Source organism: Pelobates fuscus, chromosome 8 (assembly GCF_036172605.1).
Source record: "Pelobates fuscus isolate aPelFus1 chromosome 8, aPelFus1.pri, whole genome shotgun sequence".
Taxonomy (NCBI): Eukaryota; Metazoa; Chordata; class Amphibia; order Anura; family Pelobatidae; genus Pelobates; species Pelobates fuscus.
In genome coordinates, this window is record NC_086324.1 from 92242625 (window position 1) to 92266353 (window position 23729).

Consider the following 23729-nt stretch of genomic DNA (forward strand, 5'->3'; position numbering starts at 1 on the left):
CAAAAAATGTTTTGCTCCCTCCCCCCATATGTCCTGCGCACCATATGACATTACATATGCTCTGCCATATGGGCCAACGCCAGTTCTGTACAAAGTGTCTTTTATCTGAAAAGGCAGTGTATTTACTTTAAAAAGCCTGCAGGCACAGGCTATAGACACCAGAACAACTACATTAAGCTGTAGCGCTTCTGGTGACTATAGTGGCCCTTTAATGTGAGGTAAATTAGAGATTAGTGCCACTAATAATATATTGAATTGCCTACTTACAACCAGATAAGGACAAGAGGATGACGATGGGCTCAGGCTGCAGTCTGGCTCCACAGGTCTGGTGTAGAAGAAGCTCTCTGGAGACTGTTTGTAACAGTGCTCACAACAATTAACGAACAAGAAGCAGCTCCATTTTTGGGGCCCCTTACACAACTCAAGGTTTGGGCCCCCAAGGCCTGACCGTGAGTATGCCTACAAGGCCTACCCATATATCCACCTACATGGCCCACCCATGAGTTCGCTCACAGGGAGTTGAGTGTATGTGTATAGGGGATGTGTTATGTGTTATTATAGAGGATGTAATGTGTATGTGTTCTTATGGAATGTAGTGTATAGGGATACCATTTTGTGTAAGGGATGTAGTGTATGTTTCTAGGTGTGTGTGTAAGGGATGCAAGGTGTGTTTCTATGTATGTAATTTAATGCAGTGTGTGTCTGTAAGGGGTGCATTGAGTGTGTGTAAAAAATGCATTTTGTTTCTGTGTGTGTAAGAGAATCAGTGTGTGTGTGCGCGTAAGGGATGCATTGTGTGTTTCAGTGTGTCTGTGTGTTAGTAGGGATGCATTGTATATGTGTGTAGTGTAAAATAGAGGGTTTGTGGGGTAGGATAGGGACTGAGAGGGGAGCAGCTCTTTATTTTTAAAAATATTTTTATAGTACTCTCCCCTCCTGTCAATTAGTGATCTCCCCTTCCCTCCTGTCCCTCAGTGTTCTCCCCTCCTGTCCTTTAGTGCTCTCCCTTGCCCCCCTGTCCCTCTGCAGTCCCCGCCTTGGTCGTCTTATCAGTTTATATACAAGTTTATATTGGTATGTTTCATATCATTTCTCACCTGGGTGAGATTTGGGGTTTTTATTATTCTTTATTTTGTAGTTCATGGCATTACAAAGCAAGAATACAGAGCCATTTCTCAAAAGGCATAAACAGTAATAAGTGCCATGTAATGTCAAGGGTTATGGCACTTTTTGTAGATATTTAGATAATCAGGAACCTAGCTCTATATAGGTAAAGTCGAGAGAAAAAGAAACATGCTGAAATATAGTATTGATAAATTTCAAGGCATATAGAAACCATTGGGTCTAAAGAGTTAACAATAGTAATTACTCAAATAAAAGAAAAGAACATTGGAGATTTTGCAGGTAAGTCGTAGTATGGGCCATAAGAGAGACAGCCTTATTGCATGCATGTCAGAATAAAGTAAAAGTAGATATACTAGTTGTGATCCACTGCACTTCTGTGCACTGGAAGAAGGCTTTATGCGTATGATGTTCCCTTTCTTATATACCTGTTTTTATATTGTATTTTTTATATAGTACCCTTAGGGTTACTTCATAGATGGTGTTTGATTTTGGTTTTTGCCTCCAACACCATTCTTGTAGTACCCATTTACTATTATGTTTAAATTAATATTTTTCCTAGACTGCTTGGTTCCATTCCTGTGGTTCATCCTGAGAATTGGATAGTTTGGCCGGTATTGGCCCCCCATTAGTCATATTATACAGAGCATGAGATGGCTCTGTAACATGAGAGTGAGATCCCATTCCATCATATTATCAACATTAGTTTTACAGGTCACTGTCATGATCTTGCTCAGGTCAGATAGGAGGCTTTGGCCAGAGTTAACAAAAGAGGCTTTATTTGCAGGTTTTGACATATCAGCAGGTTAAGTTACAGAATGAAATAATAGGGAAAAGGGAAGTGAGAGAAATAAACGATAAGGCAATATGCTCCATAGAGATAATAAACAGGTTTGCAAATAATAAGAAAGCTAGAGATAACAGTATAGGAAGAATAATAAGACAGGTATAAAGAATAAGGTTTCAGGGTAGAAACATAACACCTTGTAAATAAGAGTAAGCAGTAATGTCCAGATAGGGATTAAGCAGGATCGTTATGGAGCAGGGTTGGTAGTAAACCAGGTTGGCAGGATAAAGCAGTGTTGCAGGCAATCCAGGTTGGTATGGAGCAGGGTTGGTAGTAATCCAGATTGGCAGGATAAAGCAGTGTTGCAGGCAATCCAGGTTGGTATGGAGCAGGGTTGGTAGTAAACCAGGTAAATCATAGATTGCTTCTCAGGATCTGAAGTCTTTTCAGTATGAACATCAACTTCAATGTAAAGGCCACTGGTATTCTCGGGTGTGGCCTTTTGTAGGATCTGTAATTAGTCCTCGGCAGGTGAGGACTGAGGTGACTAGTGGCTAGGGAGGCCACTTGTGGTGGAGAGCGGGAACTTCTTTTAAAGGAACAGAAATAAATGAAGATAAAACATAGTTGTCAGGATACAATCCTGACAGTCACACTATGGTTCTGAGTTTCCATTTATAGGTTTCCCAAATCATATTTGTGATATCAAGACTACTCCATTTTCTGGTATTATTACCATTTTTTTTTATTCCTTTAAACTTTATATGTAGAGGGTCAAAACTAGTATATCTACCTTATTCTGATTTGTATTTTGTTAAGTGATGGGGAAACACTTTATTATTGGTTGAGATCACTGCACATTTATTCTTTAACTATTTGAAGCGCCATACACACTTATTTGTATTGTGTATTATTGCATGCATGAACTGAGGACTCGATCAGCCAATTCCTAATAAGGGATAGGCCCAGTCTCTGCCAGCCCCAGCCACAACGATGGAGCCCCTCCACTGTGCCCAAGCACCTGTGTGATATTTAGGTGTGAGATATATATACGTATTATATAGATATATAATATACATATTTAATATTTCCTCTTCCATTTTATGAGGCGTTTCCACACCCCGTTGTGCTTATAACTTCAAACTGAAGAGCAGACTTAGTAGGACATCTTCTTTCACTGTTTCAAATAAATGTTATGCTTTTTTCTTTTTTTTTTTTAAGAATGAAACTTGGCAGTAAAGGGGTTCTGGTTTCGCTGGTCAGGAAAAAGGAACAGAGCAGGACCATGGCAAGCCTCAACAAAAAAACAAAACAAATCCACAGCACTCCTACTTTTTACTGCCATTACCAGCTTATAAATAGCACGTTTACTTACAGTTACAAGACATTTATGCAACATAAACCACTCAGTATCATTTTCTGTGCAAATCATTGTGTCAGAATGCATCAGTGCTAACCAGGAATTAGCAGAATTGTAAAAACATCAATAGACGTAACACACCCCTCACTCACCCAGTCTTTTTTCTATTTTTACCTATAAGTTTTCATTTTACTATTGGCCTCATTTCTCATATTTCATCTATAATCTCATGTTGAGTTCCTTATTTCCAACCCTTCATCCAAAATTACAAATCAACTTTTGTCATATTATACCCAATGTTTTCCAGTCCATCCCATAATCTCAAATATAATTACACTGCCACACTTCATCCAATCAAGTTGAGCCTTTCTCACATTTGTTTTTTGCTGTTGATCCAAAAGAATTGTGGCAAACTCCCCTTTTTCGCTGAATTTGCCAAGAGTTCTTGGAGGGGACTACTTGCCAGCCTTTTACTCTGTGACTATGGCCCCTGCAATAGAACTGGCTAATATACTTCAAACAGGCTTTGTGGTTTACCGAACAATCGCACAAACAGAGACCACCCTGGAGCTTGTTATCATCTTTTAACAACTTGAAACGTTTCTCACTGCAGTGTTCTAATTGTTCGTCTGGGTGGCCGCAATTCCTATGAACAACCACGAGGTGGCGACCATCTTGTTCGCATGAATGCAGGCAGCGGTGTTTGGGCATGAATCTTATGGAACTGAAATCGGATGTCAGTCGGATGTCATAATGTCAGTCTTTTCTAGGAGCTTCATTGTTGTTTCTGAATGTATACTAGAACTACACAGCAATAAAACTCACAGTAGTGTGTCTTAAAACTACAATAAATGGGTTTAGAAATCAATTATGTAAACAGGATACATTGTTCTTGTTCCAAATCACATTTTAGTTGCATACATTTTTATAAGTAAATCACCTAAACTTTCTCAGGAAAGTCATGTCCTTGACCACACCCCCACTCACACCCTTAAAATGAAAATGTCCCTCTGTTCATTTGAACTGTTGGGAGGTAGTCTGCCTCTGCCTGAGGGCAGTATTGTGATGGTGTGCTTATCAGGAGTTTCTTCTAACAAGAACGGCTCACTTCCTAGGCCTCTACTTCAAGTATACTAGATGAACATGTTACGCTGAGACTTGTATAATTTATTTTGTTTGCTGGTTTTTAAAATGAGAAAGAGAGAAGAATTTGCTATGGAATTGAATAAAGGAATGTGTGTTATTTTAACATAGCCTTTCATTTACAGTTTGCATCTGCTGTACATATGTACCAAACTTCACAGATAATGAAAACTATATATATGTCCACATTATTCTTATGGATACACTTTTTAGCAATATGTACAATACTGGTTTCAGTTTCAAATGACTCTTTTCTCTTTATACCCAGATTAAGTATTATCTGACAAGGTGGTAAACATTTTGTTTACAATGGAAACCAGATGCTAAATAGTGCTTAATGACTACTATTCGTTTCCATGGGACACACACATTTTTGTCTATGGATACATTTTAAAGAACATCCATGACAGTGTTTTTGTTTTTTGTGTTTTGTGACTTTAAGGAAAAAGACTAGTAGCATCATGGAAATAAGTTTTATATTGGGGACACATGAATGTTGTCTAATAGGACTATTTATCTGTTTTTTTATTGTTCACTAAATGTTTAATATATTGCTTTTTCTGCAATTACGTGATGTATAAGGGTTAAATTAAAAAAGTAATTCACACTAGACAGATACTGTTAATAGAAAGGAATGTATATAGACCAGGGGCGCCACGACAGGCACACATGGGTACCGTGGAATGTTTCCCCGGTGCTATGATTATAGCACTTGGGAAACATTACTGCTGAACAGGGGTCCGGTCGAGTGCCGCGGTCCTTTAAGACCACGATCAGGCCCCTGCTATGTCAGATGGCTGGGAGGAAGTGACTGTCACTTCCTTCCAGCATCATGCAGGGAGACTGCGCGGGAGGTAGAGGAGGCAGCTGCAGCATGAGGGGAGAGGAGCATTTCAGGTGCTGTTCCAGACCCCTCACTCCCACCAGCCAGCAGGAATCCAAGCCACCCTCCTGGACACACAAGGTAAGCTAACAGGAGGGTGGCTGGAGATATAAAAATATTACTTGTGTGTATGAGTGTGTATGTGTATGAGTGTAAATGAGTGTGTGTATGAGTGAGTGTGTGTATGAGTGTGTGTATAAGTATGTGTGTGTGTGTGTCAGGGTGTGCATCTATGTTTGTATATATATATATATATATATGTCAGTGTGCTTCTATGTCAGTGTGTGTATGTGCATCTGTGTGTGTGTGTATCTGTGTCAGTGTGTGCATGTGTCAATGTTTGTGTGTGTCAGGGTGCATGTGTGTATCTATATGAGTGTTAGTGTGTATCTGTGTGTGTGTGTGTCAGAGTCTATATGAATTTGTGTGTATGTGTCAGTGTATTTATATGTATCTGTGTGTTAATGTGCATGAATATCTGTGTAAGTTTGTATGTATGTATGTAGTAGTGTATGTGCATACGTACAAGGAGTCAAACACCAGCACAACATGTCCTGCAATCTAACACAAATATTACATACAAACACACCCCTGCATTCAAACTCCAAAAAATATATAAACACACCCCTTCACTCAAACACAAATACTTCACACAAATGTACATCCGCATTTGAAAATGAACATTACCTTCATACACACCTGCAATCAAACTCAAACATTACATACAAACACACCCATGTATTAAAACACTAAAATATATACAAGCACCCCTTTAAACGCCAACACTGTACACTATAGGGCCAGTAAATGCTGCAGCGCTGTACAGATATACAACCTATAAATCTTGACTTGGGGAGCCTTGGAAAAATATTGACATATTAAGGGCGCCTTGAAACTAAAAAGTTTGGGAACCACTGATATAGACTATTGCACCAAAACGAGTTATAAGCAAACCTGTATGTTCTATGCTAGTGAAGTGTACCAACAATTACATTGTGGTTCTTGCATAATATAGGACTCCGCTAACAGTCATGTAACCTCCCCTCCCCACATCCACTTCAAGTCTTCTTCATCGACCAATGGGCAGTGGAAGCAGTTGCACTTTACATCACATTTATATCACACATCAATAAAACACCCCAAAACAGATATATTAAAAAAAAAAAAAAAAAAAAGTAGCAAACACTTTTAATGTATGTTGCACAGGATTCATACAACAATGATACTGAAACAACTCATATTGTAGGGCTATTGTAGGGATGAGGTATTTACACAGAGCATGTGGGGAAGATCAGTGGCTTGAAGAATGGGTGTGGGTTTCAGCTTCTGTACAGTGGTTTCAATTCTGCAAAAAGTTATTTATGGTGAGCTCATCTGGAAGGTAATGGAAAACGTGGCAGTTAAGAAAACAGATTTAATGAACAATTATACAATGTATTCAGAAAGTATTCAGACACCTTCATTTTTTTCACATTTTTCTTTTTCCTGCAGCCTTATGCTACTATTATCAAAGATTGTTTACACTATTGCAACTATGTTAAATAGAAAAAAAAAACAGAAAAATCATACTCAGAGCCTTAACTAAGTACTTGGTTGAGTTATCTTTGGCAGTGATTACACCCTCAAGTCATTTTGGGTATAATGTTACTAGCTTTGCATACCTGGACTTGAGTAGCATCTGACATTCATCTCTACAGATCTTCTCAAGCTCTAACAGGTTGGATGGGGACTGTCAGTGGGCAGCCATGTTCAGGTTTCACTAGAGGTGGGTCACTCAAGACAGAGTTGTCCCTGAGCCACTCTTGTGTTGTCTTGGCTGTGTGTGAAGTGTCATTGTACTAGGTGAGGCTGCGGTTCTGAGTATTCTGAGTATTCTGGACCAGAGTCTCATTAAGGATATATCTATATTTTGCTGTGTTTAAAGTCAAGCTTAATGTAGTTGTTCTGGTAAATATAATCATTGCCTGCAGGCATTTATATGCAAAGAGAACAGGCAGTGTTTACATCGCCCCCATGGACACCTTCAAGTGGCCACTCCTCAGATGGCCACTGGAGGTGCTTCCTGGCTCAGTGCTGCACAGTAGACAGCAGTGTCGTTCAGCGTCTCTGCATGGGTACGCTGAATTTTCCTCATAGAGATGCATTGATTCAATGCATTTCTATGAGGAGGTGTTGATTGGCCAACGAAGTTTGGCCCTGACCCCTTGCATAATTTAGCCAATCCAATGCTTTCCCCATGGATTGGCCAAAAATAGGCAATTCTGATGATGTCGCCAAGAGGGCGGGGCCAGGGCCGGTGGACCTGTGGAGAGCTGAAAATAAGATGAGATTTAACCCATTCTGAGGATGCTAAGGGGGGGGGGGGGGGGGGGGGGGGGGGGGGGGGCAAGCCACCTAAATGGTGGGTTTTGCACTATAGGGTCAGGAATACATGTTTGTGTTCCTGACCTTATAGTGTTCCTTTAACTTTCTCTCAGCCCAAACCAGTCCCCCATTCCCTGCTGATGAAAAAGTACCAAAACATTATGCTACCACCAAACAAAATAATTTACAGTAAAGAAATATGTTGGTACATAAAAATTAACAAATAGGCACAAATGGAAAAGCACCAAGAAAATGCATGAAACTGAATTTAAAACATTTTTGTACATAAACCCCAATGTGTCTATTTCTCCACCTCATTTGCAAGGTGTGCCTTAGCTATGCCTGGGGTGAACTGGATTGTGATGTGCTTTGCTTAATCTTGAATATAGATGTAAAAGAAAATGGAGCATCCAATGAAAAAAAAGGTTATCACAAATTAAAGACGATTTCCAATATAATTATATATGATTCAGATTTAAAGGAACACTATAGTCACCTAAATTACTTTAGCTAAATAAAGCAGTTTTAGTGTATAGATCATTCCTCTGCAATTTCACTGATCAATTCACTGTCATTTAGGAGTTAAATCACTTTGTTTCTGTTTATGCAGCCCTAGCCACACCTCCCCTGGCTATGATTGACAGAGCCTGCATGAAAAAAAAACTGGTTTCACTTTCAAACAGATGTAATTTACCTTAAATAATTGTATCTCAATCTCTAAATTGAACTTTAATCACATACAGGAGGCTCTTACAGGGTCTAGCAAGCTATTAACATAGCATGGGATAAGAAAATCTTAATTAAACAGAACTTGCAATAAAGAAAGCCTAAATAGGGCTCTCTTTACAGGAAGTGTTTATGGAAGGCTGCGCAAGTCACATGCAGGGAGGTGTGACTTCATAAACAAAGGGATTTAACTCCTAAATGGCAGAGGATTGAGCAGTGAGGCTGCAGGGGCATGTTCTATACACCAAAACTGCTTCATTAAGCTAAAGGTGTTCAGGTGACTATAGTGTCCCTTTAAAACATTATAGCTGGTATACAAAAGATACTGTAACGGAGCTCCGTGTACTCCGACCGAGTACCCTCCGTTGATGGACGCTTCCTAGCTTGCGCCGAGGACCACAAGCACCGCACCGGACACCACAGCCACCGCAGACTCCACAACCACCGAAGCATAACTGGAGCCTCGCCGTCTTCCTTCCACCCTGGATCGGCTTCTGTCCTCCAGGACCATGTGGGGAAGACCTCTCCTCCATGAGAGCGTATCTGGAACAAGCTCTTAAAAGAGCTAAGTGATTAAAGCTCAGGGGAGTATGTAGAACATAGCAATCCCCAGTGTGATATAGCAGTTCCCTCTAATAACGAGACAAGGCTACGTATTGAGAGTCAAGAAGAGGTCTGAGGTGCTGGAACACCCAGCCTGGTTTTTATTGCAGTTGTTACAAATACAGGTCCGCCCACAGGGAGGTATAAAACAACCACTCACACATCAGTTAAATCCCCCATATTCCCTCCCCTTATCCTGAGAGGAAACTCAATTATACATACAGTTAAAACATACTTTCTACCCAACTTTCATAACTCTAAACCCATACATCACATTTACATAAAACTACATATCCACAATCAATCCAATCAGGGGAACAACATATTAAAAAATGGCATGAATCAGACCAGGGGTTCAAAAGTTAGTAAAGTATCTTTTAAAACCCCTGCCAGCATGGCTTTCCGGCTCAGACCGGTTTTACAGAGCCCTCTCTCCTGGAGACAATGGAGAAGTAATCCAATTACCTCCCAGGACAGGGACAAGACTCCATTATGCACATGATGACACAAAGACAGTAAAACACTTTAAAATACATAAAGTCACCTTTTTCACATAACACACAGACATTTCACATATCCCCAGATAGCTGGGATCTGAGCGCACAAAACTACCGAATAGCGCGCAGATCCTATTCACACAGTTCAATTGCCATGGAGCTTAAGTCTTTCCCATAGTCTTTCATTATATGAATAGGCTCCATGGCATAGCTATCTGGGGTATCACCGCTCACACAGGGCAAGTACCGAATGACCCCACTGTATTTAAAGGGCCAGAATGAGTGACATGCACTCTGTTAGGGCCGAATACGTTTTTAAAGGGCCCAATCTCCCAGGGCCATAGTCCAAAGGCAGCAGGCGGGCAACCAGGCTTCTCCAATGCAATGTGGCGAGATTGCTCTCGTCACAGATACGTTTATAGGTATGTGATTCTACATTACATTTACAAATGACTAAGTTGACTTGAGTCTATACCCTTGGAGAAAAATACTTGAGTGATGTTATCTTTTTATTCAGTTTTCATTTCTGTTAGTTTGTGACAGGAAGAAAATGTTTTCTCTTTCAGGAGAGGAAAGGATGCTAAACAGTAAGAACAATAAAGATGTGGAACTCTCTGCCCAAAAAGGTTGCCTTATCAAATTCTGATTATGTTTTTTTTTGTTTAGTTTTTTTTAAAGGCCGTGATGTTTTTTTTTCTTTCTTAAACTATACATTTAAGGATGTACCGCATTTTTCTATGTATAAGACTATGTTTTTTTCTATTTTTTTTGTCTGAAATTGGGGGTCGTCTTATACACAGAATGTTATTGCTGGGGTTAAAAAAACACTTGTGCGTGGGGCCTAAACCTAGATGGCGCATGCCACGTTTCAGTGTGCCACGGTCCACACACATACCTGGACAACCAGCCCCACAGTGAGAGCAGGTCTGTATTATAGAAAAACTGAAGATTAAAGAGGATCCTGCCATCTTATAATCTCGGACCAAGTTGCGCTCACTCGCAATTAGAATCCCATCTGGAGCCAGGTCATTGGCCCAGACTGACATTAAGCAGGGCTTGTAGACTTCTGAATGCTGTGGCAAGGAGGAAGAGGTCCTTATGTGCATGGGAGCTGCAGCAGACGTCAGCATGTACCTCCAACGGAGCTCTAGAGACATGCCACACCATAAAAGGAGCAACCATATATTAAGGTATGCTCCACCTCAGGTAGGTCTTGCTGTATGATTTATATTTATGTGGAGGAAATGGGGATCAGCGAGCAGAGGGAATAATACTATGATATTCCAGCATGACCTCACACCACCTACTGTTTTGAGGGAGCTGTAGTCTCCCAGCATGCACTATGGAGCCCTTAACTTCAGAGTACCATTGCACAAAGGAGGCATAAGAATCAGAAGTGTGTTGTTCTCCTCAGAAGTGCCATCTTAAATATCAAAGTTGTTCTATTTGATGTTTAAAATATTTATTTCTTAATTTAGGGCTTAAAAAAATAGGAGTTGGGGGGGCGTGGCTTGGCTGCCGATGGAGTAGGACGCAGGAGACCAGAGCTCCTAGGCCCCAACCCACTAAAACCCGGTAAAACGCAGCGAACTTTGCAGATTATATGGGGAAACCCAAACGAGGGGCCACCCCCAAACCTCCGCACACACACGGGGCCCAAACGCCAGGCCCGATGGATGATTATCTCTCTACCCCGCTCACCCTGGGGAGACCACGCGACCAAGGCAAGATGGCGCCCTCGTCACCGGGACCTAGCAGTCCGGCAGACTCCGCAAGGAGCTCCCCGAGGGGAGATGCCCTCTCCCAGCTGTCCGCAGACCTCGCAGCCATATCAGCAAACATGCTCACACGCAAAGACAAAGCAGACCTTGTTGCGGAGCTCCGCACCGCGATCCGAGAGGAAATCACGGCAGTTCGGAGGGATCTTGCGGCCTTGGAGACGAGGGTGGACGCCCTGGAGGAACACCGCTTGCACACCACCAATCACTCGCAGGCAGCCGATCTAGCAGCGTCGAGGCAAGGTAACATGCTCCTAGACCTCAGACGACAAACGGAGGACCTTGATAACCGAGGGCGCCGCAATAACATCCGGGTGCACGGCCTACCGGAATCCGAGGGGGAGACACCCCACGAGCTCCTGACAGGCCTGTTCTCCCATATCCTAGGGGGAGAGGCTCCAGCAGACTTCGGCCTGGAAAGAGCCCACAGAGCATTGAGGGCCCCGCGCAGAGATGGCTTGCCCAGGGACCTAATCTGCTGCCTGCAGTCCTTCCAACTGAAAGAAACCATCATGAGGGCTGCCAGATCGCAACACACCATCAGATATAGGGAAGCCCAAATATCCCTATACCAGGACTTATCCACACTCACATTGGATGCCCGAAGAGCACTGAAATCAGTAACCAGCCTCCTGCGGGAGAAGAGGATCCCATACAAATGGGGGTTCCCATTTAGCCTACAAGCTAGAGTGGACGGGCAATGGCATATTATGAGATGGCCTAATGACACTCCCCGATTTCTACGGGCCGTTGGCCTACCTCCCATGACAATTCCAAACTGGATATTGGACTGCCCTCCGACTCGCCCCACCGGTCCCACCATCCCGGCGGAGAATCTTTTTGATGACCACACAGGCCCGCGCCCGAGACGGGGCGGCCCTATAGTTCCAGAGGAATAGACAAGAGACCACTTTGCACCGACCCCGGGCTACTACTACACCACTGGACGCCGGATCCCTGCACCGTAAGCGGAGATGAACTTGCCGAACACCTGCCCCATCGCCGTAAAAGCCCAGTTACACCCCGTGAAGCAGACTCCAACCGAACTGGTATGTACTACAAACACACTCCACCCCCGCCATTCATACACAGGCCCGGGATATATGCCCACTTGGGTGGGGAGAGGGTATGTGAAGATGGGAGTCCATGGCGGCACCGAGATGGAGACTACCCCCCCACAGTAATAGCTACGATAAGGGGGAACCAGCATAGGTTGGGGGGGAAGGGCCCATAGAGGGGGCTGGGGATTCCACCCGGGGTTATTGGTTGTCACCAAGCCGAGGGGACACTGCTGCCCAAATCCAACAGGGCCGTTGAGACTGGAGCTGCTCGATGACCCAGCCAGACCCTGAACTCTCCTCAATGGACCTAACATGAGACACTCAGGACTCGCAGCCGTTCTACCTTATACAAGGCAACCCACGGGTACTAGGCCCTAAGGCGCGCAGCTCACGTCAGCCTTAACAGCTGGACTGATCCATAGCCAAGGTTAGTTAAGTATGGGTCACCCCGCCACAAAAACTCAGACGATACGCACTAAACTGGCCTGGACTAGAACAGATGTGCCTATTTACACTCAAGAAACCCTGTGATCATGTAATATGGTTAGGCATTGACACATAGGGGGGGGGACCAAGGGGAACGAGAGGGCCCACGAAACAGTACACTACGAGTAGGCAGTGCAGGGAAACGCACCCACCGCACCCCCGGGACCTAGAGGGCCTCCCGCCGCTACCACAGTTTTTGGCAGGCTTGGGGCCCGATTGAGGGGTCCGGCGGCCGCGGCATTTAGATAACCTGAGAAGGGGGTCACGCAAGGTGTATCGTAATGTCAATGTTTATTGTCTGCTACTTCATGGTTTTCTTGTTTTTGTTAAATGTTGCTCTTGACAGGCCTTAACATGACCAGATAGTAATGGCCCTATGCTGTAACCGACTAGACGGGAAAGCTAAACTACCCCAACCAACGGGCCCAAGACCCTAGGCCTGACAGAGGACACCTGAGTAATAATCAGACCAATGGGACCCCGGCGGCCGGAGAGCCGAGACAATGACAGTGAGACGGAATGCGACAGGTGGCCCCTCCAAAGCCTGATCCCCAGCAGACCCCGACTAAGACGCCCCCCTCTCATACGATTCCACTACCTTAACAATGAGACACCCCACTTGACAGACGATAACGAAAGCGGACAATCACCCCCAGCGGGTTGGGGGACCTGGGAGACGGACACGGACAAACTTCAGACAACTGTGTGACTGACACCGTTGGCTGCCCTCCCCGCACCTCACGCAACTGACCAGACTTGTACATACCGGTCGGAATTCGGCGGGGCTGCAGGTTGGCCCCCGCCGAAGATAGCCTCCGACCGAGGTTCGACGTTGCACCCACTCGACCTAACCACCCCCCCAGACTTCCCCCTCCACCTGGTTATACGATCCCTTAACCCCTCCTCACCCCAGACCCGTCCCGTTAAGCCCGGCCGCGCACACAGGGCTCCCGAAGGGGACCCCCGGCCCGCGGGACCATGTCGGGCACTCGCCCAGCACAATTGAAAATATGGTCAAACAACACCCGAGGCTTGAATGTCCCGGAGAAGCGATCCCAATTACTTCGCCACCTGTGGGCCGAGAGAGTGTCGGTAGCGTTGCTGCAGGAGACGCACTTCATGAGCAGAACCCAGCCCAAACTCGAGAACAACAGATTCCCCCAGGGGTTTTACGCTAACCACCCAGACGCCAAAAAAACGGGGGTCGCGATACTAATAGCACATACGGTCCCATATCAACACAGGGAAACACTCGCTGACCCGAATGGGAGATATATATTCATCAAGGGCACAATCGCTGATCACACATACACACTGGCATGCATCTATAGTCCAAACCGAACACAACACACATTCCTAGCCAAGACATTAGCTAAACTGGACCGCTTTAGAGAGGGCCTCCTAATACTAGCGGGAGATCTGAACCTTCCCCTGAACCCACGCCAAGACACCTCGAGAGGTGTTAGTGCCATACCACCACACTGCCTACAGGCAGCTAGGAGATCCCTGCACAAGGCGGGGTTAGCTGACAGCTGGAGGACAGCCCACCCAGATGGTAAGGATTATACCTGTTATTCGGCTGTACACAAGTTGTACAGCCGCATAGATTACATCTTCATATCGCAGGAACACCTGTCGCTCCTCCGGGAAGCGCACATAGGGATAGCCTGCCAGTCAGATCATGCCCCTGCAATGATGCAAATCAACTCCCCCCTTTTTAAACGCCAATGGAAACTCAACGAGTCCATCCTAGCGGACCTGGTGATCCGTACCGAGGCACACCAGACCATCACCCAATACTTTGAACTTAACGAGACCCCCGACATGCCCCCGCTGACGCTATGGGAAGCACATAAATGTGTGGTCCGGGGGCACTTTATATCCAAATGCACCCACCGCAAGAGGGAAAAGACACGCCGCATCACAGACTTGACAAGACGAATCGCAGACCTGGAATGCACCCACAAACAGACGTTAGACGACGCCACCTATCTCCAGTTAACAGAGACCCGAAGGGAGCTCAGAGACCTCCTCGCACAGGAACACCTACACATACTGCGGAAATCATCCAGGTTCTTCTACGAATACTCCAATAAGAGCGGGAGACTCTTGGCACAAATGCTCCGAACCAAGAGGAGGGCCCAACACATACACAAGCTCCAGACACGGGTGGGCACCCACACCAGCATGCCCAAAGGGATCATGGAAGCCTTCAGATCCTACTATACAGACCTTTACAACCTAAATCTGCCCTCACAGGACGCCCCGAGTCGGACCCGTCTCCAGAATATTGCAAACTACCTATCGAAACACATCACCCGCAAGATAACTCCAGAATTCGCAGAAGACCTGGACAGCCCCCTGACACTGGAGGAATTGACCCTGGCATTAAAGCGCTCAAAAACGCATCGGGCTCCGGGCCCGGACGGTCTCCCGCTCACATACTTGCGGTCGTTCCAGGACATACTCCTACCGAGGCTCCTCGCGGGCCTTAACTCCATAAGAGATGGCGGGAGCTTTCCCACGGACTCCCTGGCGGCGACAGTCACGGTCATTCCCAAAGAGGGCAAGGACCCCACCATCTGTGCTAACTACAGGCCTATTTCGCTATTGAATGCCGACCTGAAATTATTCACCAAGGCCCTTTCCCTGAGGTTGGCACGAATAATGCCTGACCTGGTCCACCCGGACCAGGTGGGCTTTATCCCGGGAAGAGAAGCCAGGGATGACACCATACGAGCCCTTAATGTCATTCACGTTGCCAGGAAGTCCAACAGAGCGACGGTACTCATATCGACAGACGCCGAAAAGGCATTCGATAGGGTGAACTGGAGGTTTATGGCCGAAACGTTGCGGCATATGGGCCTCGGACCACACATGCGCTCTTGGGTCTCCGCGCTTTATACCACCCCGACTGCGAGGATCAGAATTAATGGAGCCCTGACAAAGGCCTTCCCTATCAGTAACGGCACTCGACAGGGATGTCCCCTGTCCCCTCTCCTGTTTGCCCTCACCCTGGAACCGTTCCTGGAGGCGGTCAGACGGGACGGGGGTATTACGGGGGTTCGAGTGGGCGGAGAGGAACATCGGGTGGTGGCATACGCCGACGATATGCTCTTCTTTCTAGAACAGCCACTAATATCCGTCCCCAACCTACTGCAAGCATTTGAGACCTACGGACGACTTTCCAATCTGAAGCTAAACATCGACAAATCCGAAGCCATGACAATATCAAGAGATGAGGACCTCGAAGCCCGACTCAGCTCCCAATCCACGTTCTCTTGGTGCTCATCCAAACTTCGCTACCTGGGCACCTGGCTGCCGAAAGACCTATCACAACTATACCCACTGAACTTCCTCCCCATCCTGGCGTCCATACAGCAAGACCTGGCACGCTGGACAGGTCACTACATATCGTGGTTCGGCCGCATTAATGCGGTTAAGATGAATATCCTGCCTCGGCTGCTCTACTTATTCGCAACCCTGCCCACGAGGATCCCAGGAGCCTTTTTCCGGTCAGCGGAGACGGCCATCTGAAAATTCGTGTGGAATCAGAGACCGACCCGAATCCGCAAGACCACATTAGAACGCCCCAAAGCCGCCGGGGGGGTAGGGTTGCCTTCCCTCCTCGCCTACCACCAAGCAACCCACCTACATAGAATAGTAGATTGGCACGCCCACCCTAGCCCCAGACGATGGGTACAGATGGAGACGAAACAGTACCCAGGCACCATCCCGTCCAAACTCTGGCTGGGAAGACTAACCTTCACTGAATTACAGACGGGCAACCCCATCATTGATGCCACACTCAAAACTTGGTGCTCTCTTAGATACACCCGTCAACTGACGACCTCCCCAAACCCCCTCACCCCAATCACCTACAACCCCGACCTAGCAGGAGGCCTCCCCCCCGCAACCTTCAAAAACATCCAAAGGTCAAACTGGATCTACACGCGGCAATGGAGCACGGGAAATGCACTCCGGCCACTGATGGACCTGATGGAAGGCCGGCCCCCCACACTACTGGACGCGTTTCACTACCACCAGGTGAAGAGGTATTATACACTACTGCCCGGTAAAACCCAACTCCACAGGCAACTCACTGAATTTGAACGAATGTGCACAAACAGGACACATATCGAACACGGGATCTCCCAGATGTACAGTATACTTCAGGAGTCAGAGGACAAGGGCAGGCCAGCCTATGTAAGCAAGTGGGAGGCGGAGACCGAGACCCAACTTACGGACCAGGAGTGGGTGAAAATATTCCAACTCACACACAAATGCTCCATAAGTTCAAAGTTCCAGGAAACAAATTATAAAGTACTGACTCGATGGTACCAAACACCGGACGACCTCAGACGCATGCGAGTCACTGACACAGGGGAATGCTGGAGATGTGGGACCGAACTGGGTACCCACATACACATATGGTGGGCATGCCGGCACATCAAGCCATACTGGCAGATGATCCACTCTAAGATCAGGGAGATCACAGGCTCGGACATTCCCCTACAACCCCTACAGATGCTCCTACACCACACACCCACACCAGTACGCACATACAAAAATTCCCTCACCATTCACTTACTTACAGCAGCGAAAGCCCTTATACCACTACATTGGAAACGCACAACGGTCCCCACATTCCAACAATGGGTAGATAGAGTCGAAACCATCTATGACATGGAGATCATGACCGCCTCCCTGCAGGGGCGCTCCGACAAGTGTGCTCTTAGGTGGTTCCCTTGGAAATCATATCTGTCAAACAGGACGGCATAAGCCGCCATTAGAAGCCACACAAGGGTGAGACACTCGAGACGTGGCCACCAGCGGCCCACGAGTTGACCGCTGTTGAGGGGCGCTGTTGGCATGGTCGCGCGGGCCGAGGGGTCTAAGGCCGGACACCCCCGCCCCCCCGTTCCCCCTGCCTACCCATCCTGATCCCCGAAACCCCCCCCCCAAAAGAAAATTACTTGGACTAAAAAACCGTAGAGACACCCCTACTTACCCTGACCCACACCCCATCCTACGACTACACCCGCTAGCCCTTGGGACTGACGGGACCACGACCCACCCACTGTAAGCCCCGACATAAGGAGCTTCTCTACTAAGCCCCTCAGTTCCACATACAAAGATGGGAACAGGTTACGCAAACCCCAGACCTCGATATCGCTCTCTTAAATTACCCACAGTTTTAACCTACCCTGTTGGAATTACCTACAAAGTTATATAGTTACATAAAAATTGGATAGAATGGTAACACGACTTATGCCTAGAACTAGACACTGTTAGAACTCAGTTATTATGTATAAACTCAGCTATACACGAATATACTGTTGTAACACTTGAGACACGGCTCTTGCATGAGCCTACAAATTGTCTATATTTCAAACACTTGTATTTATTGACTGTACCATTCGAAAAATAAAGAATTAAAAAAAAAAAAAAAAAAAAAAAAGGAGTTGTTTTATAAATGGGGACGTCCTATAAACGGAAAAATACAGTAATTAATATGTATGTCTGAAAGGAAGCCACAAGAGGTACTTCCTATTAAAGATCTTTGAAGTTCTTCACATTCTGAATCATCACGCACTGTATAATGACATAGAATACCACTAATGCTTGTTATAGATAATCATTGGGATCAGTGCTTCTCTATGAAAATCTTTGGATTGGTGGAACATTGGTAATTGCCCTGCATTCACCGTGTGTTCTCAATGCATCTCTATCAGAAGTATCTAATTGGATAGACATCATCATGAAATATAATCTCAAAGAAGATGGATCGCCTGCAACGAGGAGACTGCCATGGTGCTCTATTACAACCATTTTAATACTGATTTTTATTTTTTTTTAAACAAAGGGGGACCGTCAATTTAAACACAGTGAAGAACAAATAGAAATTTATTTTGAAAGTTAGAATATACCTTTGGATTATTAGATTCCATTACAAAATGTCTATTGCTTTTTCAGTTTGTATTCAGTCTTTCCTTTTCAGCAAAATAATTAACTTACACATTATTACTAGACTTGGAGCATTGTGTAACATTAATTAACTCTAGCTAATTAAGCAATATCATTCCGATGAAAAAGTGGTTTTGGTGCCGAATTCAGTATTATATTGAACAGAAAGTAATGCCACTACAGTGAAAGGAACCTTCTTGATTGCAAAACCTTTTTTAAAAAAAAGTATGTAAATCAAGGCAAATAAAACTTGAGGATGAGTCAGTACCATTTCCTGACCTGGTTTATATTAGCATTTAGTGAGGAGAACATTAACTTATTCAAAGTGGTTTTACTTAGTCAGAGACAGGAACGAAAACATTTTTTTTCTGTAAGCAAAATACCAGGTAATGGCCATGTATTACCACAACCACAAATACGGAATCACCAAATCTTCATTTATATCAAAATCAGATATAGACTAGAGTGGAAATATAAGAATTCTGCAGAGCCTAAGTGTACCAACCTGTCATTTTTTTTTACCTCTTTTTTATTTTTTTGATATGTTTTGTTAGGTTCGCTTGTTTTGCTTCTTCGGTGCCATCTGCGTATTTCGCAACACAATGCCACCAATGACTATGCAGTTGCTTAATTTATACAAATGTAAAATAAATGCCATCATCTTTAATATTTTGTAAAACCTTCAAGCCTTTGCACATACAGTTTCATCATCTGCTGAACAACTACCATTGTTTTATTTGATTGGCTCTACTTAAATAATTTTAAAGAATAAAATAAAAGAATCAGAAATATATTTTAACTAGCTATTGATCACATTGCCTCATGTGAGTGATATATCTATAACAGGGAGGATAAACTCTGTAAAAGAATGCCCATGGCACAATGGCAAAAGGCACCTTGCGGGGGGGAGGAGCAAACTCATGACTGGAGCGGTCGCATATCTGCAGAGCTCCATTGGAACTGTGATTAAATCCACTCACCTAGGGCTTTCACTGTATAAAAATTGCACTAAGATGCAACAAGAGGTGCCCACTGGCGGATGGGGGGGAAAACAAGAAAAACGAGACCGAACTGGCCTGGGTTCTGTGCTGACATCGGGGAGCTCTTTTGGAGGCCGCATGGCAAGACTGGGCCAAACATGGCAGCTGTTGTGGATGAGTTCTCTGATATTTTAGAGGACCTTCCCCTGCACAGAACGGAGGACCTGAGCTATCATGGACCCCCCAAGCCTCCAGTGACTGCAGATGTATCACCCTTCGTGACTACAGAGATTCTTATGAGCCTACTTGCAGACCTCCGCAGGAGCCGTTTAGCAGACAAATCCCAAGTGCGAGTGGATGTCAAGGGCTTCACATCAACACTGACAAACAAACTACTGGAACAAACTACTGAGATTCATGCTACCCACATCTCAGACCTGCAGAGACAGGTGAGGGATCTCACTTCTGCCTAGATCACCTTTGATACCCAACTGGTTACCCTGGAGGATAGGAGACGATGGGCAAACCTGAAGATAAGGGACATAACTGAGGGCATCACTATGGCAGGGATACACACTTTCTACGAAGGCTATTTCTGGCCCTGCTGCCGCCTAAATCAGATGGTTTCAACTAGATGGCATTCAGCTAGATGGCATGTTCCGCTTGCCCACACCTCAGTCCAACAAGGCCCAGACCTCAGTAGACCTACTGGTTAAATTTCAAAATGGGCAGGAAAAGGCAGGCATCCTGAAGGCCACCAGAAGGAAGACCCCATATAAATTCGAGGAGATGAAGCTCACCTTCTACACTGACCTCTCTCGCTCAACTCTGCAATGGAGGAAATCACTCAGACCTCTCCCTACATCACTCTCATCTCATGGCCTGAAATACGGCTGGGGTGCCCCTCGTGCGCTTATCTTCCAGCACAATGGCGCAGAGGATAGGGTGACCGTCACCTCTGAAATGGACGTTATCCTTTCCTCCCTGGGCACTGTCCTAACTTCTTTATCCCCTGCCGCTGTCTGGGATCCGGCCAACATAATCCCATTCACTTCTGCAATTCGTGATACGACAAGTGTGGCAGTTACCTGACTTGTACAATTTCTTGTGTTGGGACTTGTCCCCTTTTATTTCTTGTTTATACCTGCTGCCCTAGCTGTTCCTAAGTGCCCTATCTAGCTGTTCCTAAGCGCCTTATCGGCTGTTCTTGTTTTTTAAAAAAGCCACAACTAAGCGCCCCAGCTCCAACTATTCTAACCCTACCTTATACCCACACAGGAAGCTGTCTCACCTATCCTTCAATGTCACCTTGCAACATTACCTATACATAACACTAACTAGCTTGCTCATTTTATAACTCATGCTGTTTAACGTACACCTATTGCTTTTTTTTGTGCGTGGTTTGACTAGATGATATACGTTGCCACAACAGCAAACATAATCACAGCAATATCACAGGTTTCTACATATGTGGCATTGGAGTGTAAGCACATTTTTAAAATTTTTAAAACGTGGTAAGTCATTCTAGTGATTTGACATGCAAGTATCAGCATTAGGAGATATGTTCTTTAAGCATTGTCATCCGTAGTGTATTTAAGCTATAAACAGGCTTGACCAGTTATATCCCTAAGTTTACATAGCTATGTCTAGACGCTTTATGCTGTAGGTGTTTAGGCATGGAAAACATAGGCTAACATACTATAGGTACAGAAACATTCTGAGTGCTGGCTAGCATCGCCCATCCACTGAGTTGGGTCACGGTAGAGTCACCCTGCTTCGGTCTATCAACAAGCTTTAATTCCAACATGCAATTAGGTCGGTTTTTACCCTGCCTAGCTGGCTGAAAGTGTAAACACGGTTCCTTGTAGGCATGGCATTAAGTCAGCGACAAACTGTCATTAACTAAACATGTAATACATGCAAACCTAAAATATAAACTAACAGAAGGTAGCATTAGTTCAGATGCATCTGAGGGGTGCATACTAGGCAAGACCTGGTCAGCGGTGTCTGCAGGAGAAAGTCCCGGCTTGCGAGTATGCATAGCTCGCATGTCAGTCCTCCGACCTGCCCTCTCTTCGCATTGGAGGGTTGGAGCCTCACCAGTGTGGCCCGTTCAGCCGATGCCCTGCTTGTGCGTGGGTGTTGCAGGTGATGCAGGTGTCTGGCTGGGAGCTGCTTGCAGAGTAGTACAGTCTCTTGGGTAAGTGATCTCCGGGGTGCTGTGGGTGTATTGCGGGGACTCCTTGGTCGGTTCCGTCCCGACCGGCTGTCATGATGGGGCTGTACCTGCTCGGATCCTCCAGCCCGGGTTGTAGCGGAGAGCACTTCCCTGTGTCCTCGGGTCCCTTTCCCATACATGGGGGGACCATGGGCCCTCCGGAGCCTCGCTCTCCCAATACTCCTTTGGGTGTGTGGACGGTGGGTCGGATTTTGTTCCGGTATGCTCCCCTGCCCAGAAGGAGATTTGTTACTCCGAGCGGTGAAGCAAGATCGCGGTCGGGCTTGTTGGGGTGGACAGGAACTTTGCTTCGCTGTGGTCGCTTTGCAACGCCCATTTTGTGCCCTCCTCGTGGTTGCGGTGAGGGGTGAGTGTCACGCTTGATTTCGGCTGGAATGTGCAGGCGCCGTGCCAGCCTGTGCCAGAATGCCGCAAAGATTTTGTTTAGCCGTGCTGTGTAGTCAGCTTGGTCGGTGAGGTTCATGTTTGGCTCCCTTGTGCTCTCTCCGGGTTGCTTGGGCGCCATCCTCGCCTCAATCCCAGGGGCATTCCGGAGCCATTGTGTGTCAGGCTGTAGTGTGGGGGTAGTCGCCCCCAGCGAGGACCGGGATATCCCCACCGGTCCGGGGGGGGGGGGGGTGCAGGGCCGTGCTGATTTGATTGCTTGCTTGCGAGCGTGGCCTGTGTCAGGGGATTGGCCACCTCCCCCAAGTTGCAGGCTCCGCTCCAAAGTAGGCCTCGTGGCCGGTTCAGGTGATTTCGACGCGGGTCAGGGATCATTGTGTGCCCCCTGTGATCCTGTGTTGTTCTCTGGGCTCAGTTTGTTGTTGGCACCAGTAGTTCATGCAGGATTGGCATTTTTGTGCCCTCTATTGCAGGAGCCCTCAGAAAGCACGACCGGCCATCTTGGCTGCCAGGCCCCGCCCTCTAGTTTTTGTTTTTTTTAAACAGTGGGAAAACCTAGACACACTGAGCTGATCCTTTTTCCATATCTTGATTTTGCTGTGATGTCTCTCTTATAAAAAACGGTACATACAGAAATAACACCACAAAATAATAAAGTAATAAAAAGGGGAGCAGCTCCACACCCACTCTAGCGACTTAGAAAATAGGGCGTGTGCGCTTATAAATATAAATCTAAATAAATAATATAAAATAATTATCAAAAACCTTTTATTGATTATCACAAATATAAAAAAATAATAAGCAGGGGGCTGATTCCAATCACCACTGTTATATCTAACCGGACAAATAAATACAAATGTATCACAAAAAGTAACAAAATATATGTAACACTAGATGTATACACTGACTAACTTCACTAAAAAGCCATTAAAGGTGGAACAACCTAAATATAAAAAATATATAAAGGTTCAATCACTAAGTGGAGATAGAGTGGATACAACAAAAACAAAACAAAATAAAACAAAGATAAAACAAAGCCAAAGATAAAGACAGGACTCAGACCCAGGGGAAATGGAGAGAAGGGAACAGCCAACAGTCCACAGATGTCTCTATGTAAATCTGTGCACTGCAAAAATAATAAAAAAAAGGCACCTTGCAGAAAGGTAAACATTGATTGGTGGGACCTAAATATAAATTGAATGGCAGTCTGATTAATTTAGGATGCCTTACTATAATCCTCTTGTTATCACGGCAGCCAGCTGAAAGTGTCAATCACTGCCTTCTGTCTTTTTTTTTCTGTCAATTTCTCTTGCGGTTAGCACACCTTCCTTTTTTAGCAACCCATTTAA

General features: G+C 45.5%; 1 protein-coding gene across 1 annotated transcript in view; it reads right to left on the bottom strand.

Moving 5' to 3' along the window:
- Positions 1-6466: 6466 nt before the first annotated feature.
- Positions 6467-23729, bottom strand: part of STAT4 (signal transducer and activator of transcription 4) — a 247053-nt gene continuing 229790 nt past the window's right edge. The window contains exon 25 of the mRNA XM_063430167.1: positions 6467-6669. Coding sequence (XP_063286237.1) covers positions 6655-6669 — 15 coding nt within the window. The 3' untranslated portion in view covers positions 6467-6654. The remainder of the gene's footprint in view (positions 6670-23729) is intronic.